A 14,431-nucleotide genomic window follows, 5' to 3' on the forward strand; every position below is an offset into this window, starting at 1 on the left:
ACGGCATGTGGGACCTTCCTGGACCAGGGCTCGAACACGTGTCCCCTGCATTGGCAGGCAGATTCTTAACCACTGTGCCACCAGGGAAGGCCTCTTTTCTTTTTTAAAAAAGAAAGTTCTAAGGAGTTTTCAGAGGGGAAAAGTGATTTCCTATAAAATTCTGTTTTTCCTCCAAACAGGTCCAGCATAAACGAGTTCCCTGTGGAAAGGAGGAAATTAGCCTTTTCCTAACAGCCATAGAAAACTCCTGGATTCACTTAAGGAGGAAGAAAAGGGACCGAGTGAGACAACTGAGAGAAGTTCCCCGAGCTCCCAAGAACGTCATCCAAGCCTTGGAAGAGAAAAGGTCCCCCGCTAAAGAGTCTGGCAAGAACCAAGACTTGGCTCAGGGTCCCCAGGAGAGTGCTCTGTGTGGGCCTGCTCTACAGGAAGGCGAGTCTGCCACTGTGGAGGGCCATGGCCCAAACCAGGACTCGCTTTCCCAGGAGGAAAACCCAGAACCCATGGAGGATGAAAGGAGTGAGGAAAAGGGAGAGATGGAGGTTTGGGAAAGTTGTAAAGGCTCCAGTAATGGAGCCCAGGACCAAGAGGCTTCTGAGCAATTCAGCAACCCAGTGTCTGTAAAAGGGAACCATCTCCAAAGAGTGGCTGGATGTTACCTATTCAAGTGTTTGATAAACGTTAAGAAGGAGGTAGATGATGCCTTAGTTGAAATGCATTGGGTTGAGGGCCAGAACAGGGATTTGATGAACCAGCTTTGTACTTATATACGTAACCAGATTTTCAGGCTTGTTGCTAGTTAACTCCAAACTCCTTGCACAGTAAAGCAGCTTGCTTTGGAGTTTGGCCTGTGGGGTGGCAAGCTGAATCCCACCATTGGCCTACTGGAATTATCTGAAACAAATTAATCCATTTTAAACATCCCCCTCCCTTTTTTTTTTTAAGTTAACAGGGCACTGTAGTATGGTAGTTCAGAGGAAGAATTGTGATTATTTGCATCAACAAAAAGCCATAAGTAAACTCACAAGGGATTTAAACCTGACTTAAGCTGATCACCTTAGCTTTAGACTGGTTTTCTGAGGCCAAAAGGATTATTTTTGCAGTCTGATCCTGGTCAGAACTTACAGAGCATCACACTCTGTCACCCCTGGTTGCTTCCTGAGAAGGGGTGACTTTCTCAACCCCCTGGTGGAGGTCGTATACCAGATAGCCCTGTACCTTCTTCTAAAGTCACCTTCAAGACGGAAGACTTTGGGTACATATAATTGATGACCCCTGTGTCAGTCCTGAGAAGGGAACTGGCCTAATGGTAGGTGGCGGGAGAGTCAGAGAGAGAAAGCTCAGTAATGCCAGGAAGAAGGGCCAATCAGGAAGCGCCTGGAAACGTCGGAAACATTGGCATATTCCTGACTCTTGTCTGTTTTGATGTTGGTTATTTCAGAAACAGAATTAGGGAATCAAAACTGCCAGATGTGACTGAGATACGGCAGAATGAAGCCATACCCCTACCTCCAACCTGTTTAAAGTACTATTTTGTAGCAGTTTTACTGGTGTGTGATATTTTTTAATTTGTTTCGACATTTGAAGTGGAGCTAATATAAGAGTATTCAGAATTGAAAACTGTCAATCCTGTTTGAATCCTGGGGTTGGGGAAAATATTTTCTTGGCTTTGAATGGGTAGGTGATTGATGATAGAAATAAAAATGGAGCAAGATAGTTATGTGTAGTAAGTTGCTTAAGAAAGTCTCATCTATTGGCAGATAAGTTGTCGCTGATCAAAGACGGTTTTTTGGGGTTCCCTTGTAATCCCTTCTTTGTTTACCTGTTACCATTGGAGAATTCTAAGGCCGAGGTAACCATGTTCTTAAAACATGTTTCTAATTGTAGTGTCAGGGCTTGGCAGGAATGTCTCTGGAAAAGGAGTCTCTCTTTTATTCTCTTGGTGTCTCAGTTATCCTCTGCTGTGCTTGACTTTTCATGGCTTGATTTTACACCAGCAGCCTAGGGTTCTATTTAGCCTGAAATTTCTGAGTATGGTGCCAGAGCTCCTTGCTATCTGCAAAGAAGACTGCGTAGTTAAGCCACACTTTTAAAAGGTGACATTGGTTGGGGCAGAAAACTGATGACCTTGGCATACTTTAGCAGCAGCTAGTCCAGTCCCTCAGCAAAGATACAGGAAATGGAAATAGGACCATATTATACCTCCCTGTGGCCGTGGAGACAGAGCAGCAGAAGAGAACATATTAACCAACCAGTGTTCTTAACCTGGCCCGTGAACCTCTGGAGAACCCATAGCCTCCTGGATTATTTTCGAAAGCTCTGGACATATTTGGGGTTTTCTTCTGGAGAGAAGGGTCCCTGACTTAGAGAGAGCAGTTAGCAACTCACTGAGGGTTAGGAACCACTATGCTAGGCCAGCCTCTTCTTTGACAGGATCAGGAAACCAACACCCAGGGTCCCACAGAGCCAAGATTCATTGCAGGGCCCTAGATTCCTGTGCTCATCTCCTGTACTCACCCACACCATCCTGCTCTGCTTACCTCTTAGGACACATTGGAATCATATGCTGGACCCAAACCTAGTTTATATCTTCATAAAATTTTAGGATAAGTGAGTTAGGTGACAACCATTCACTCGGTAAGTGGTCATTAAGTATTTGCTTGTTTGTTTCACTATAAAAGAGTAGTGTATGCTCATTATTAAAGATTTGGAAAGATGAAAGGAGAAAACAGCTTCAAAATCACCCCTAATCTCAACCTTCTGAAGCACAGCCACTATTGGTATTTCAGTGTTTCCTTCTAGTCTCTAATCTCTTTCTGTAGATGGGGTGTGTGAGTGTGTGGGTTCAACTTTGGTTGTGTTCATGCTATAGTTTTATATTATGCTCTTTTCTCATCTGATGTATTTTTCCATGTTGTCACAGGAGTGCATTATTTATGCTCCTCGCCTGTTCAAAATGTCCTTCAGGTGCAGTATTAGCCTTTGTTTAAGTCTGATACTTAGAGGTCTCCAAAGAATCCTCTGTGGACCTGCAGGCCCAGGAGATGTGTCTTGTGTCTATATGTGTTTGGTGCCCCAGGTTTAAGGCCTGGTGTCATGGAGGACGTTTTGTAGGTGTTAAGGTAATGCTCTTAGAATTTAAAAAGTATGTGACAACAGAAGCTTCCAGTGCCAGAGCTGTGAGTGCCATTTTTGCACTTGTGTGTCTTCGTTTCCTTCTCTGAATAGCTATTTCTATTTAATGAGAGAACATTGAAACTTTTGAAAAAACATCTAAAAATTCTTTCACTTATGCATATACTTACAATGCGTGTGATATGTGGTAGCCTACACCTCTGATATGGGGAAGAGGAATTTTTTTAGAAGAAATAGGTTATTGACCCAGGTATCATAATGTTGAGTGATACTTGCCGAAGTGTCTAGAGGTCAAGTTCATGTTGATGGATTGGTGTGGAATACGATCTTTGTGGTATTATCTTAAATTCTATTCTGGTCCCTTGCATTGGCTTCTGATCTCTTGATAACCAAAGTGGGAACAGAAGCTGAACTTGTTTTCCAAGGAGGGGAATAAGCTGCTTTTGTTCTTTGGAATCTGCTTTGCTTCCAGCAGTTTGGTCCCTTCACCCCACATCGTTGCCCAGGTATTCACACGCCAGAGCATCGCTGCTTGTCCTAGTGGGGTTACTGTCTCTGTGTTAGAGTTTCAGCTGATCTTAAGGGTGCATGTGGATTACTTAAAACTTTAGTATATATGTTTAAAAACATGAAACCTCTCTTCTCTTGATAGAAATCAAAGCTTACCATGTGAGCACAGCAACTTCTAAGCTCTGACAAGTAATAAAACTGCAGGGTGTGAAAAAGATGCAAAGGCCTGTAGAAAATTCGAGGCCTCCTGTAAGCCCCTCCTTCTTACTTAAACCGAGGCATTTTCCTCTGTAGCCACATGGGGGCGTATTTGGCCCTTTTATCAACTTCACTGTGGAGTGGATAAAATAGTGTCCTTGGTATTGTCTTGAAATATCCAGTTGCTACTCAGATAAACATTTTTATGGAAGCAAGTATATTTTAACATAAAAAAATTAGAGAGATAAAAGTAGAAAGAAAGAAAACCCCACCACCCTGCAGTCTGGGCATAAGCTTTCAACCTTTTTATGTTTCTTTATGGTACCAGTTGACTTGTCCTGCTACTCTAAAATATATCCAGGTTGGGTCAGTCCCTTGGATCAACTTTTTATTGGTCTCTAGTTAATGGGGGTACCAGAGGGGGATGTTTAGTGATTTTAAATAGTAACTTTTCAAAAGCTTTATGTTGCAGGAAGAGTAATATAGAGAGCCTTAAGAAAGAAGCTGCTTTCAATCTTCTTTTGTCTTTTAATTCTTGTTTTGGTTTATCTGGCTGGCTGGAGAGCATGCATGTGCTGTGTTATTTACATAAAACATTGTCACAGTTGGTTCTGTGTTAGGTATATTGTACAGGTTAGCTGGGCCTTCTTTTCCACAAGAGGTGTTTCTGTGTGGAACATGTCTGTCACTAACCCTGGGTCTGTGTGGGCTCAAGGGGAAACTCCATCTGCCCTTATTTTTATGGCCCAGGAGGAACAGATGTCCTAGGTGGCCATGCAACAGACCTGTACATGAGGAGGAAGAAGGTCCAGTTTGGAAAACTAAGGAACCCTCTGAGAGAAGGAAGGTCTCAAAGGTGCAGCAGTTTTACAGCCAGCCAGGAGGTGCCCCTAGGAAAGGGATGTGACCACAACTTTTTTGGAGAAGTTAATGCTCAGGAGAATCAGTTTGCTGAATGGGCACTAACCCCAGGAAAACCCAGAAGAGGCTTTACTAGTGAGAACGGATTGGCCTCTGCCTCTTGGAGCAGGGCATTGATGGTCTTGAACTTTCTAATGCTCCCAAGTACAAACCTCTTGGTGCTCGTGCCAGTACAGTATTAGAAAGCCCTGCATGAGGCTCACCCACGAGCAGCAGGGCCTCACACACATACCAGAGAGTTCCTGCTCTGCTCTGTAAAGACATTCAGATCCTCTGCTGTGACTCACCCAAATGACTAAAACAGCGGTTTATGTTTTTCAATTGCTGGTTGGAACAGCTAATGCTGCCTTTCGGAGGCTTTGCTTTTACCCCAGGGGACTGTGTTGTGACTGAAGACCTTGCAGCTCTGCATGCCCTTTGAGGTGCAGCCTCTCCACCTCTCTCAGCCCCAGCAGAGACATGGGGGGCTCCGGCTCTCTTCAGGGGAGTGAGGGACCGCAGGTGCTTATTAGGAGCCAGGGAACGGAGATAAGACGGAGTGGACCAGAAAGTGCAGGGGAGCGGAAAACAGAGAAGAGCACAGCCTTTACAGTTCATCAGACCTGGGTCTGCGTTCCAGTTCTACTTACAGGGTCAGTCATTCTCGCTAAAGCTTGGATTCCTCATACAAACTTTGAAGAATTCTTGCTTCCCAGAGTTGTAGCAGCAGTTAAGTGAGAGAAATACTAAAGCACCTGGGAGAGTCCATGAACAAAGAGTAGGCTTCTCAACTTGCTCACCTCTTTTTAGTCTCCTTTGAGTTTTCAATCTCTGGTCAGAAAATCTTCTACCAAGAGACTCAGGTGAAAAGGCTGAGACCTCAAGTGTATAACTGCGGGTGTAGACTGCCACTCTCTGACTGAGAGCAAAATCCAAGCTCCTGTGTACTGGGAGGATGAACAGGGAACCAGTACTTATTGTCCGTCCTCTATGTAAATTGTCTGACTTAGTAACTCTTCAAAGAGGTATGGAGTCCCTGTGTGATCAGTTAAAGAAGTGGCAGCTCAGAGAGCTTAAGTGACTTGCCCTAAGGTTGTTCACAGAGCTAAGTCACAGAGGTGGGACTTGAACTCAGGTCCAGAGATAAGAGACTGAGATTTCATACCAAATCTCAAGATTCATAACAAGTGCTACACTGAGGGTGGAAATGGACTTCTGGGCTTATTTGACCCATCTCTAGGGAAGGAGACTTCAGTTATATGACACAGGGAATAGAAAAGCATCTCTTACCCACCTTCACAATGTAGCATTTGAAGGTAATTTTCCAGCCTATGATCAGTGAACAAGATGTAATAAGTGAAATTGCTTATAATTAGTTCTTAACTTATGCTACCAAATCTTTATAGAATTTTGTATTTGGCAGTAGTACAGATAATTAAGTAGATAGCAAAACCACAAAATAAAACGTCTAATGCAAGCACATGTTGCATCAGAATCAACGTAAAATAACCGATAATTAGGTAACGACTCTTTTGACAATATGTAATTGTATAATAACAGAAGAAAGTTTTTTTTTTTTTTAGGCAGCATCAGATATTTCACTTACAGAATGCAAAACTGACGTATTTTCTGACCTTGCTGGAGAAGGTAACAATCGTTATAAAAATAGCAAGTCGTCTTCCCCAGGTAGAGGAATGGACTGTGTAAATCTGGAGAGAAGGAAAGGCTGCCTGCCATCGGGTGGGCCCATTCAGGGAGTGTGGCTGAGCGTCTGGGAGCAGAGCCGAGAAGTCCCCAGCTGGGGGCGGGCCCTGGCAGCCATGCAGGGAAGCCTGTGCTGCTTCTGCCCAAAAGAAGGCTGCCCAGGGAGCGCCGCTGAGCCTGGGGCAGTGGGTGAGAGCGGGCTTGCTCCCGTACGTTTGTAATTCCAGGCGCTCTTGGGTTTTGTTCTCTTTTGCTTTTTTGTTTTTTTAAAAAATTTATTTTATTTATATATTTTTGGCTGAGTTGGGTCTTCGTTGCTGCTCGCGGTCTTTCTCTAGTTGTGGAGAGCGGGGGCTACTCTTCGTTGAGGTGCGCAGGCTTCTCCTTGTGGCGGCTTCTCTTGTTGCGGAGCACAGGCTCTAGGTATGCGGGCTTCAGTAGTTGTGGCTCAGAGGCTCTAGAGCGCAGGCTCAGTAGTTGTGGTGCACGGGCTTAGTTGCTCCGCAGCATGTGGGATCTTCCCAGACCAGGGCTCGAACCCGTGTCCCCTGCATTGGCAGGTGGATTCTTAACCACTGTGCCACCAGGGAAGCCCTCCAGAGGCTTTTGATACGATGTCTCTTGCTGGGAAATGGGCATTCGCAGTCTGGTCAGGATCCCTAATTCAGGTATGTTTGTCCCAGGATTTGCCTTCGGGGGCCAAACGTGGGGCTTATGGGTCATACGCTGGCCTCTATTTCAGTGAAGTCTAGATGAGCACTAATGAGGACTTTCATTCACAAAGGGAAGTATTTCCTCATCTTCTACACCAGGGGCCAGGCAAGAAGGGCTGGAGCTCCCACTAATGGAGTACTCCTGCTATGAAGTAGCTTTTTTTCAATTCTGGTTGTTATTGCCATGCAGAAATAGCTGCCCAGTGTTGTTGGATCTTCCTCTTCTTTCTTGAGGAAATCCAGAAATCCAGATTTAGGAGAAATATGTAAACCCTAACAGCGAATTCAGTATTTTATAGAGACCTGGTAGACCACCAGTTTGTGGCCTCTTCTACCACCAAGTGGTAGAAGTGTCTACGTGTTTGCTGCCTCCACTTTCCTCACTCTTTATTTCAGCTACTGAAGTCTGGTTGCTGCCTACCCTCCCATTTTAAGAGTTCTCCTCACCTCTTAAAGGGAGAATCCCAAAGATTCTATCCATGGGCCTCACTTTTTTCTCTCACTTGTGGCTGACCGTGTCCACTCCGTGACTTCAGTCCTGCTCACTCCTACATTCATCACGCCCAAGTCTAGGCCTTTCCTCAACTTCCAACACCCACGTAGCTAGCCACCCAGTGGACACCTTCCCCGGGTCTGTGGCTGTGCAAACTCAGCTTGTCTGCACCTGCTTCTCTCCTGTGTTCTCGGCCACCACGCACCCAGCCGTCCACGTTAGAAATCTCCGCGCCTCCCTCTCCTCACCCCCTTCGAAAGAGCCCCCGAATCCAGCCCAGCCTCTCCAGCCCTGGTGCCAGTGCCTTAGTGCTGTTCCACACCTCTCACCTGGACTGTGAGGGAAGCCTGAACTGTCTCTGGGGGGTTTCAGGGCTAAGCAGCACAAAGCAGGTTTAGATGAGTTAGGGGGAGGGGGTGAAGAAACAGAAAGAAAAACTAGGTATGAGGCCTTTCCTGAGGAAGCACGGGAGAACTTTTCCCCTTTAACATAATTTCATTTTACGAAAGTAATGTTTTCATTGTAAGAACTTTAGAAAATAATAAAAGTTTATAATTCCACTACTCAAATGGAGTTATTTTACATTTTGTTATCTTAGTATTTTTATAGGCATATATATTTTTAAACAGCAAATGTGGAGTCACATTCTGTGTTACTATTTTATAAACGTTTTCATTTAGCAATATATTGTGATAACCTTTTTCTGATTATAAAATTAATCCATGTGTGGGAAAACTTGTGAAAATAAAAATTACCGGTAATTGCACTGCCCAAAGACAACCACTGTTAACATTTTCGTTTATTAACAACCCGGTTTTCTTCACGTGCCGTATTGTGAGCATCACTTCACGAAACCAGTTGTTCCTTGTTGGAAATTCAGGTTTCCTGGTTTTCACTTCTGTAAATAATGCTTAGTGAATATGTTTGTACAGAAGTGTTTATGTGTTTTCTTATTGCTTTAGGATAAATTTATGTAAGGATTACTGAAGCAGAGGGATAATGCTCTTTTAAAGGCTTTCCATATATATTGCCAATTTGTTCACTGAAAAAGTTGTGCTACTTTACATTTCCACAAGTGTCTGTTTTTACCACACATTTGATAGCACTAGAAGGCCAGTTTTAAAAAGTCCTTTATCAACTGATAAAGAATATTTTCACTGTTTTAATTTTATCATGGTATTGCAAGGCCAAACATTTTCATATATATATTACTTCATATATTTATTGTTTTATGAATTTTAAATTATGTTCTATGTTCACTTTTCTATCCAAGTATTCTTTTTGTTATTGAAATTGCAAGGGCACATCTTGCCAATATTTCCCTCCATTTTTTTCATTTAGCTTTTCTTCTTGTTTATGGTGGGTGATAATTATTTTGTTTTTACAGTCAAGGAGCTTTTAGAGGGCTTATATAATCACATCTGCCAAAACTGTTCCTTTATATTTTCTTTGTTTGCCTTTATGGGTAGAAACCTCTTTCACCACCCTCGGAGCAGAAAAATGTTTGCCTGTATTTTATTATGGCTCTTTTTGACATTATTTTTTACATTTAACACTTGCATTTATGTTGGTGTATGGTGTAAGTTATAAGCACTTAATTGTGTTTAGTGAATGGTTCAGACTTATTACAGAGTAAACTCTTCAGAGAGATGACTGGTGAACTCTAGCACTGCTGTGTGAGGTGTCTGTGATGGGAACAGGGACTCAAGTGGGCTGGGGGCTGGGGGCTGGGGGCTTGGGAACAGGGGTATGTACTATCCCAGCCCCCAGCCTGGAAGTGGGAGGAGAGGCACTGGCTGGAATGTGGCTCCTCGAGAGTCCTAGAGTGTCCCCAGCACTGCCCAGTATAGACTCTCCCAATGGGCCCTGGTCCCTTGGTAAGAAATCTGGTTGTGGGCATGGAGCTGAGCCCTGGATGGAGGCAGTAAGAGGCCACTGGTCCAGGCCCTACATACTCTTCTGAGAGAGCATCAGTCACTGGCGCAGGTAGCTGATAGCTTGAGTTTTAAAGACTTGATCTGCAGGCTTGCTTTTACGTGTGAGCTTGGATTGGCTGGGACCGAGGACCAGAGTCCTTTGTGTGGGGCACTGATTGCATTCCAGCCCCTCTGCCCTGGGAGGGGCCTTCCCTGTCTTTGACATCCACCACCCCCACTGATCCAGCTGGCTCTTGACTCTCATTGCAAGACTCCGCCTCCCTCTACTAATAACTTCGCCCAGCCTCACTCCCATGACCTGAATTAACTTACTCTCATAAAGCCACCTCTTGTTTGTCTTCAGAGGAGTAACTGAAGTCCTCATCCTTTCCCTTGTGCCTTTCCCCTTTGATCAGCTTCCTCCTTCCCAAGTCATCCATGGACCCCATCTCTCTAGCTGCACTGCTTGCTTGCTAGCCGCTTTGGTTTCTCAGAAAAGCTCAGAGAGTGTGTCTCCTCCCTTTTTGCTTCTGAACTGCATTTCTTTCCTTACTACTCAGTATCCACACCCAGGGCGGTTGCCTGGATAAAAATCTGCCCCTTTCCCCCAGTCACCTTTTCAAGCCAGACATAAACGCCAGTGAAGAATGGCTGTCTACCTGGACCTGATCTTCATTCCTCAGAGTGGCCTGAGGCAGTACAGTGTCCTCTGAGTCCCTGGATCCTAAGTTTGATTCTCTTTCCTTGCCTTCTCACTCACCTGCTAAGCTTGTTTATTGGGCACCACTAAGCAAAGTCAATGAGTATTTCTGTCTTCAGCCAGCTCCCCATCATCAGCCATTTCTGTGAGGTTTTCAAGGACCCTGGACCCTCCTCCCCAGGCTGAGCTGTCCCACACACTCCAAAGAGAACCAGGCCACTTCTCATCCCAGCTAACACTAAGCAGCTTTGTGACCTTGGATAAAACACCTCTTGGGAGATGGGTCTAGGTGATTGAAACTCTTCCAGTTCTGACATTGTGTGAGCCAATGAAGAGGAAGTAGGTGAACGGGAAGGCTGAACTTGACTGTATCAGTTTCATAGGTTCAGGAGAGGTCCTTTGACAACTCACCAGGAGTAGAGGAAGGTGGGTGAAGACTTCAGTGAAAAGAGTATATCAGTACCCTTCCTTACAGATCTTTATATAGTCCTCTGATCTCTTGTGCTACATCCAGCATGGTGGGAGAGAGCAAAGCTTTACCTTTTCCAGGTATCGCTGTGGAATTGAGTTCAGCTCTGTGATCTTTCACCCCACTCTGGCTTACCAAAGTTCCCCTGGCCTTGGCTATGAAGATAGCCCAGTGTCTGGCACATGTTAGGCACACAGTAAATATTTGTGAAAAGAACGTCGTGTACTGTCATACTGTGTCCCTGGGTGTACGAGTCTTCTGTCTTTCCCTCTTCATCTCTCAGCTTTCTCCCTTTGGTCTTGTTTTAACTATAATAGGTGAAAAGCTCTCCAAGACAACTTGCATAATTTGAGAAGTCAGGCCTACAGGGTTAGGACATTTGGGATCTGGTATACTTGTACTATAGCTTCACACCCTTTCCTTCATCTTATTATTTTTATGTTTTGGAGGGTCAGGGAATTGATCTGCATAGCTCTTAGGGTTGTGTATATATGTAGAGTTTTGTTGGGGTGAATGGTGGGGGGATCGGAGACAGCCTCATTAGGGAATGTCACTAGCTCAGCATATTAAACAATTGAGGGGGTTGGGAACTCCCTGGTGGTCCAGTGGTTAGGACTTAGCACTTTCACTGCTGTGGGCCGAGGTTTGATCCCTGTTCGGGGAACTAAGATCTCACAAGCCATGATGCCAAAACAAAAACAAAAACAAAACATTCAGGGGGTTGAACTGGGCCTTGGGGTACAAAAGACTTGAGGAGGAAGAGTGGAAATAGAAAATCCTCCCATGAGAATTACACAATGATGGATGGGCCAGGTTTCCTCCTGCCCCAAAGGCACTAAGCACTAGAAGCCATAAAGAAACTTTAGGAACAACTTTTTGGAAATGGCTGGGCTTTGGATTATTCCCCAAACATGCTAACCTTTCTGCTGAAACATCAAAAAGACTTTCCCTTGACTGAGTAAATTACCAGCTTCTACCTGAGCTCCACCCCCTTGCAACAGGAAGCTGGCTAAAATGCAACAGCCCTCCTATTCACTCCTCTCCTTTATCCTCCCCCTTGCCACCTAATAGGTATCCGTCTCCCATCCCCACTGTCCATTCCCCAACAAGAATAACCTTGGTTCATGAGAAACTCTGGTCATTTTCAGGCTCCTGTTGGCAGCAACAGGCCCAGGAAAAGCCTCCTTTCTAAACCCTTGCTTTTTGCCTAACATACCCTGGCTGCTGTCCCCACATGACCCAAATAAACAGATGATCATGTGAAGCCAGGAGGGCTGTTTGTTTTAAATAACGAGCATCTCCACTAAGCTCTGGAGCAGATGGGTTACTGGGGACAAGGGAGAGGTTGGCATTTGAATTCTGTGTTCACCCCACTTTTATCTCCTGCTTCCCCACCCCTGAAGGAAAAGCTGTCTTCAGAGCACTACTTTTCAGAGGGGTGCCTTTGTGATGTGACAGAGCTGGTCCCTGACGAGTCAGAAAAATTGGACTTCAGCCTCTAGAAGAGACTTCAGGGCTGTACGAGTGCCATGACCACTTGAGGAAGGCAGAAGGGTACAGCTAGAGGTCGCTCTCTGAGCATCCTGGGCCACTGGGCAGAATGGTACAGTGCTGACCCCTAACAAAATGAGAACTTGGTCAGCAACATTATCTCAAGTCACTGTTACATATATATTAGACTGTTTGTGTGTGTGTATACACACACACATATACACACACACAGCAGGTAGCAGACACCTTAAAGGAAGCAATGTTGGGACCAGCACAGATCTAGCCTTCCAAGGAGAAAAGCATTCATCCTGCAAAGAAGAACTTGGCTGTTAGTTACTGCTCTGATCCCCTGTTGCTTTCCAGCTTCATCATAAAGCCAGTGTCACCCTGTCATTTGTGTGTAATGGCCCCTCTCTGCTCAGCTACAGATGCTGGGGCATTAAGTGTGCAAAGATCAGAGGCCCCTGTAGACTGGTTCTGGCAAACAACCCCCTTCCTCCTGTTCACTAGGTTCTTGATTTCCAGAATCTGTGCGGATTTTCTTTCCCTGGCATGCATTATGACCTCAAAGGAAAGGCACAAAGCCAGCAAGCATCATTTGTACACCTTTTAAATGTGTCTAGCTCTCCTCTAGTTCCCCAGATAGGACTGTACCCCTCTAACGGCGAAGTGGGGATGGAATGGGATGGATTGATCTGCCACTCAGCCAACCTCATAAAGGTTTGCTTTCTGGCTTTGTATGATGGTGAAGCCCAGGCCACAAGATCCTGAACGAAACTGGCACTGTCCCACTCTAATTAGAACTGATTAGCAAAGAAAGGAATCTGGGGCCAAGATCCAGGGGCCTTAGGCTTGCGGGCATTGGGACAGCAGAGCTGGACATGCTCCAGGGAGCCCCAAATATGCCTTCAGCTTGCCTATGCCTGTCACTACCAACTGTACAGGTGGGGTTTGTGTGGCCTCCTGTGCAGTACAGCAGGGTTTCAGGTGAAGATTTTTAGTGTCCCCCTCCCCCATCACAATATGTTAAGTGGTCAGACCCCCCCCTTCCCATGCGAGCAGTTTGATAGTCCTCCACTTTTTTCTGTTTGACCCAGAACTGCCTTCAGAACAGTCATCCGCGGGGTAAGGAATAAATGCTGCTCCTGCGGGGCAAGGAGGAACTGGAATACTGAGTGACCTTAGAGACGTCCCTTCTCGTCTCTGGGCCTCAGTTTCCTTATCTGCAAAATGAGAGAATTTGGGCAAGCTGACCTCAAAAAGGACTAACTTTCTAATTGTACCCCCAGGCGCCCCCAAACTCTAGCACAAGAAGAGGCCGTAACGAGTGCCAGCCGGGGTCCCGGCCCCCGCAGCGAGTACGGTTGTGGCCGGGCGGAGTGGCCCCGCCCCCGCTCCCCGCCCGCGGCCTCAGTCGCCCAGCCACTGGGAGGGCCGAGTTTCCGCCTTCCACGTTGTTGTTCCCGATTTGCGCCACGCCCCCTTGGTCTGGGCTGTGGACGCTTCGCCGTAACCGCCCTCAGCCTGGCCCCAGAGCAAAGGGCGGCCTCTTGGATGGCACAGTTGGAGTCTCCACCCGCATCAGACACGCGTGGACAAAGACGAGAGTTTAGAGGAAGGAGAGAGAGAGGCTTGGTTTTCAAGGGAGGGTGGCGAAAAGGAAAGGGTAGGTCAGGGCACAACTGCAGAATTTCCCTCTCAGCGTCCCACCCTCCACACAGTGGCCCCATCCGCACCGGCGAATGTGACCCTTTAGACACTGGCCCTTTAAACAGAGGGCTGGCGGCGCGGGGTGTCCATGTGGAGCTGCTCCATGCCGTGTTGTCCTGCCCGCCCATTGGCCCGCGGCCCGGTGACATCGCCTAATAGGATGCGAACGCACTGCGGGGGGAGGAACGGAGACAAAACGCGGAACCGGATCTCCACTCCGCTCCCTCCGCCTGTTCTCTGGCAGCCTCCTGCCGTCAGCTCCGCCCAGGGGCGGATCCCGGGGGAATTGCGACAGCCTGGTGGTTGCAGGAATTAGGTCACGTGTGGGTAGGGAGCGGAGACCCAAGGGTCAGGCAAATCTCTACCATTCTAAGGTTTCCCTGACCTGGAATATCTTTATTTGAGCTAACTTAAGTCCTGAATTTTCCACCCCTCTTTCCCTCCAGCAGGACAAATTTCGTTGTGAATGACCCAAACACGCCGCCGTTGCTC

At 46.2% G+C, this 14,431-nt stretch overlaps 1 protein-coding gene across 3 annotated transcripts in view; it reads left to right on the plus strand.

Annotated features, from left to right (window-relative positions):
* METTL16 (methyltransferase like 16) overlaps positions 1-8,837 on the plus strand; it is a 62,720-nt gene extending 53,883 nt beyond the window's left edge. For all 3 annotated transcript variants that reach the window (XM_029211230.1, XM_029211231.1, XM_029211232.1), the window contains one exon: positions 180-8,837. In XM_029211230.1, the coding sequence (XP_029067063.1) occupies positions 180-803 (624 nt within the window). In that variant the 3' untranslated portion in view covers positions 804-8,837. The remainder of the gene's footprint in view (positions 1-179) is intronic.
* Positions 8,838-14,431: the final 5,594 nt, after the last annotated feature.

The sequence above is a fragment of the Monodon monoceros genome, unplaced genomic scaffold, assembly GCF_005190385.1.
Source record: "Monodon monoceros isolate NGI ecotype Baffin Bay Population unplaced genomic scaffold, NGI_Narwhal_1 Super_Scaffold_9, whole genome shotgun sequence".
NCBI classification, from domain to species: Eukaryota; Metazoa; Chordata; class Mammalia; order Artiodactyla; family Monodontidae; genus Monodon; species Monodon monoceros.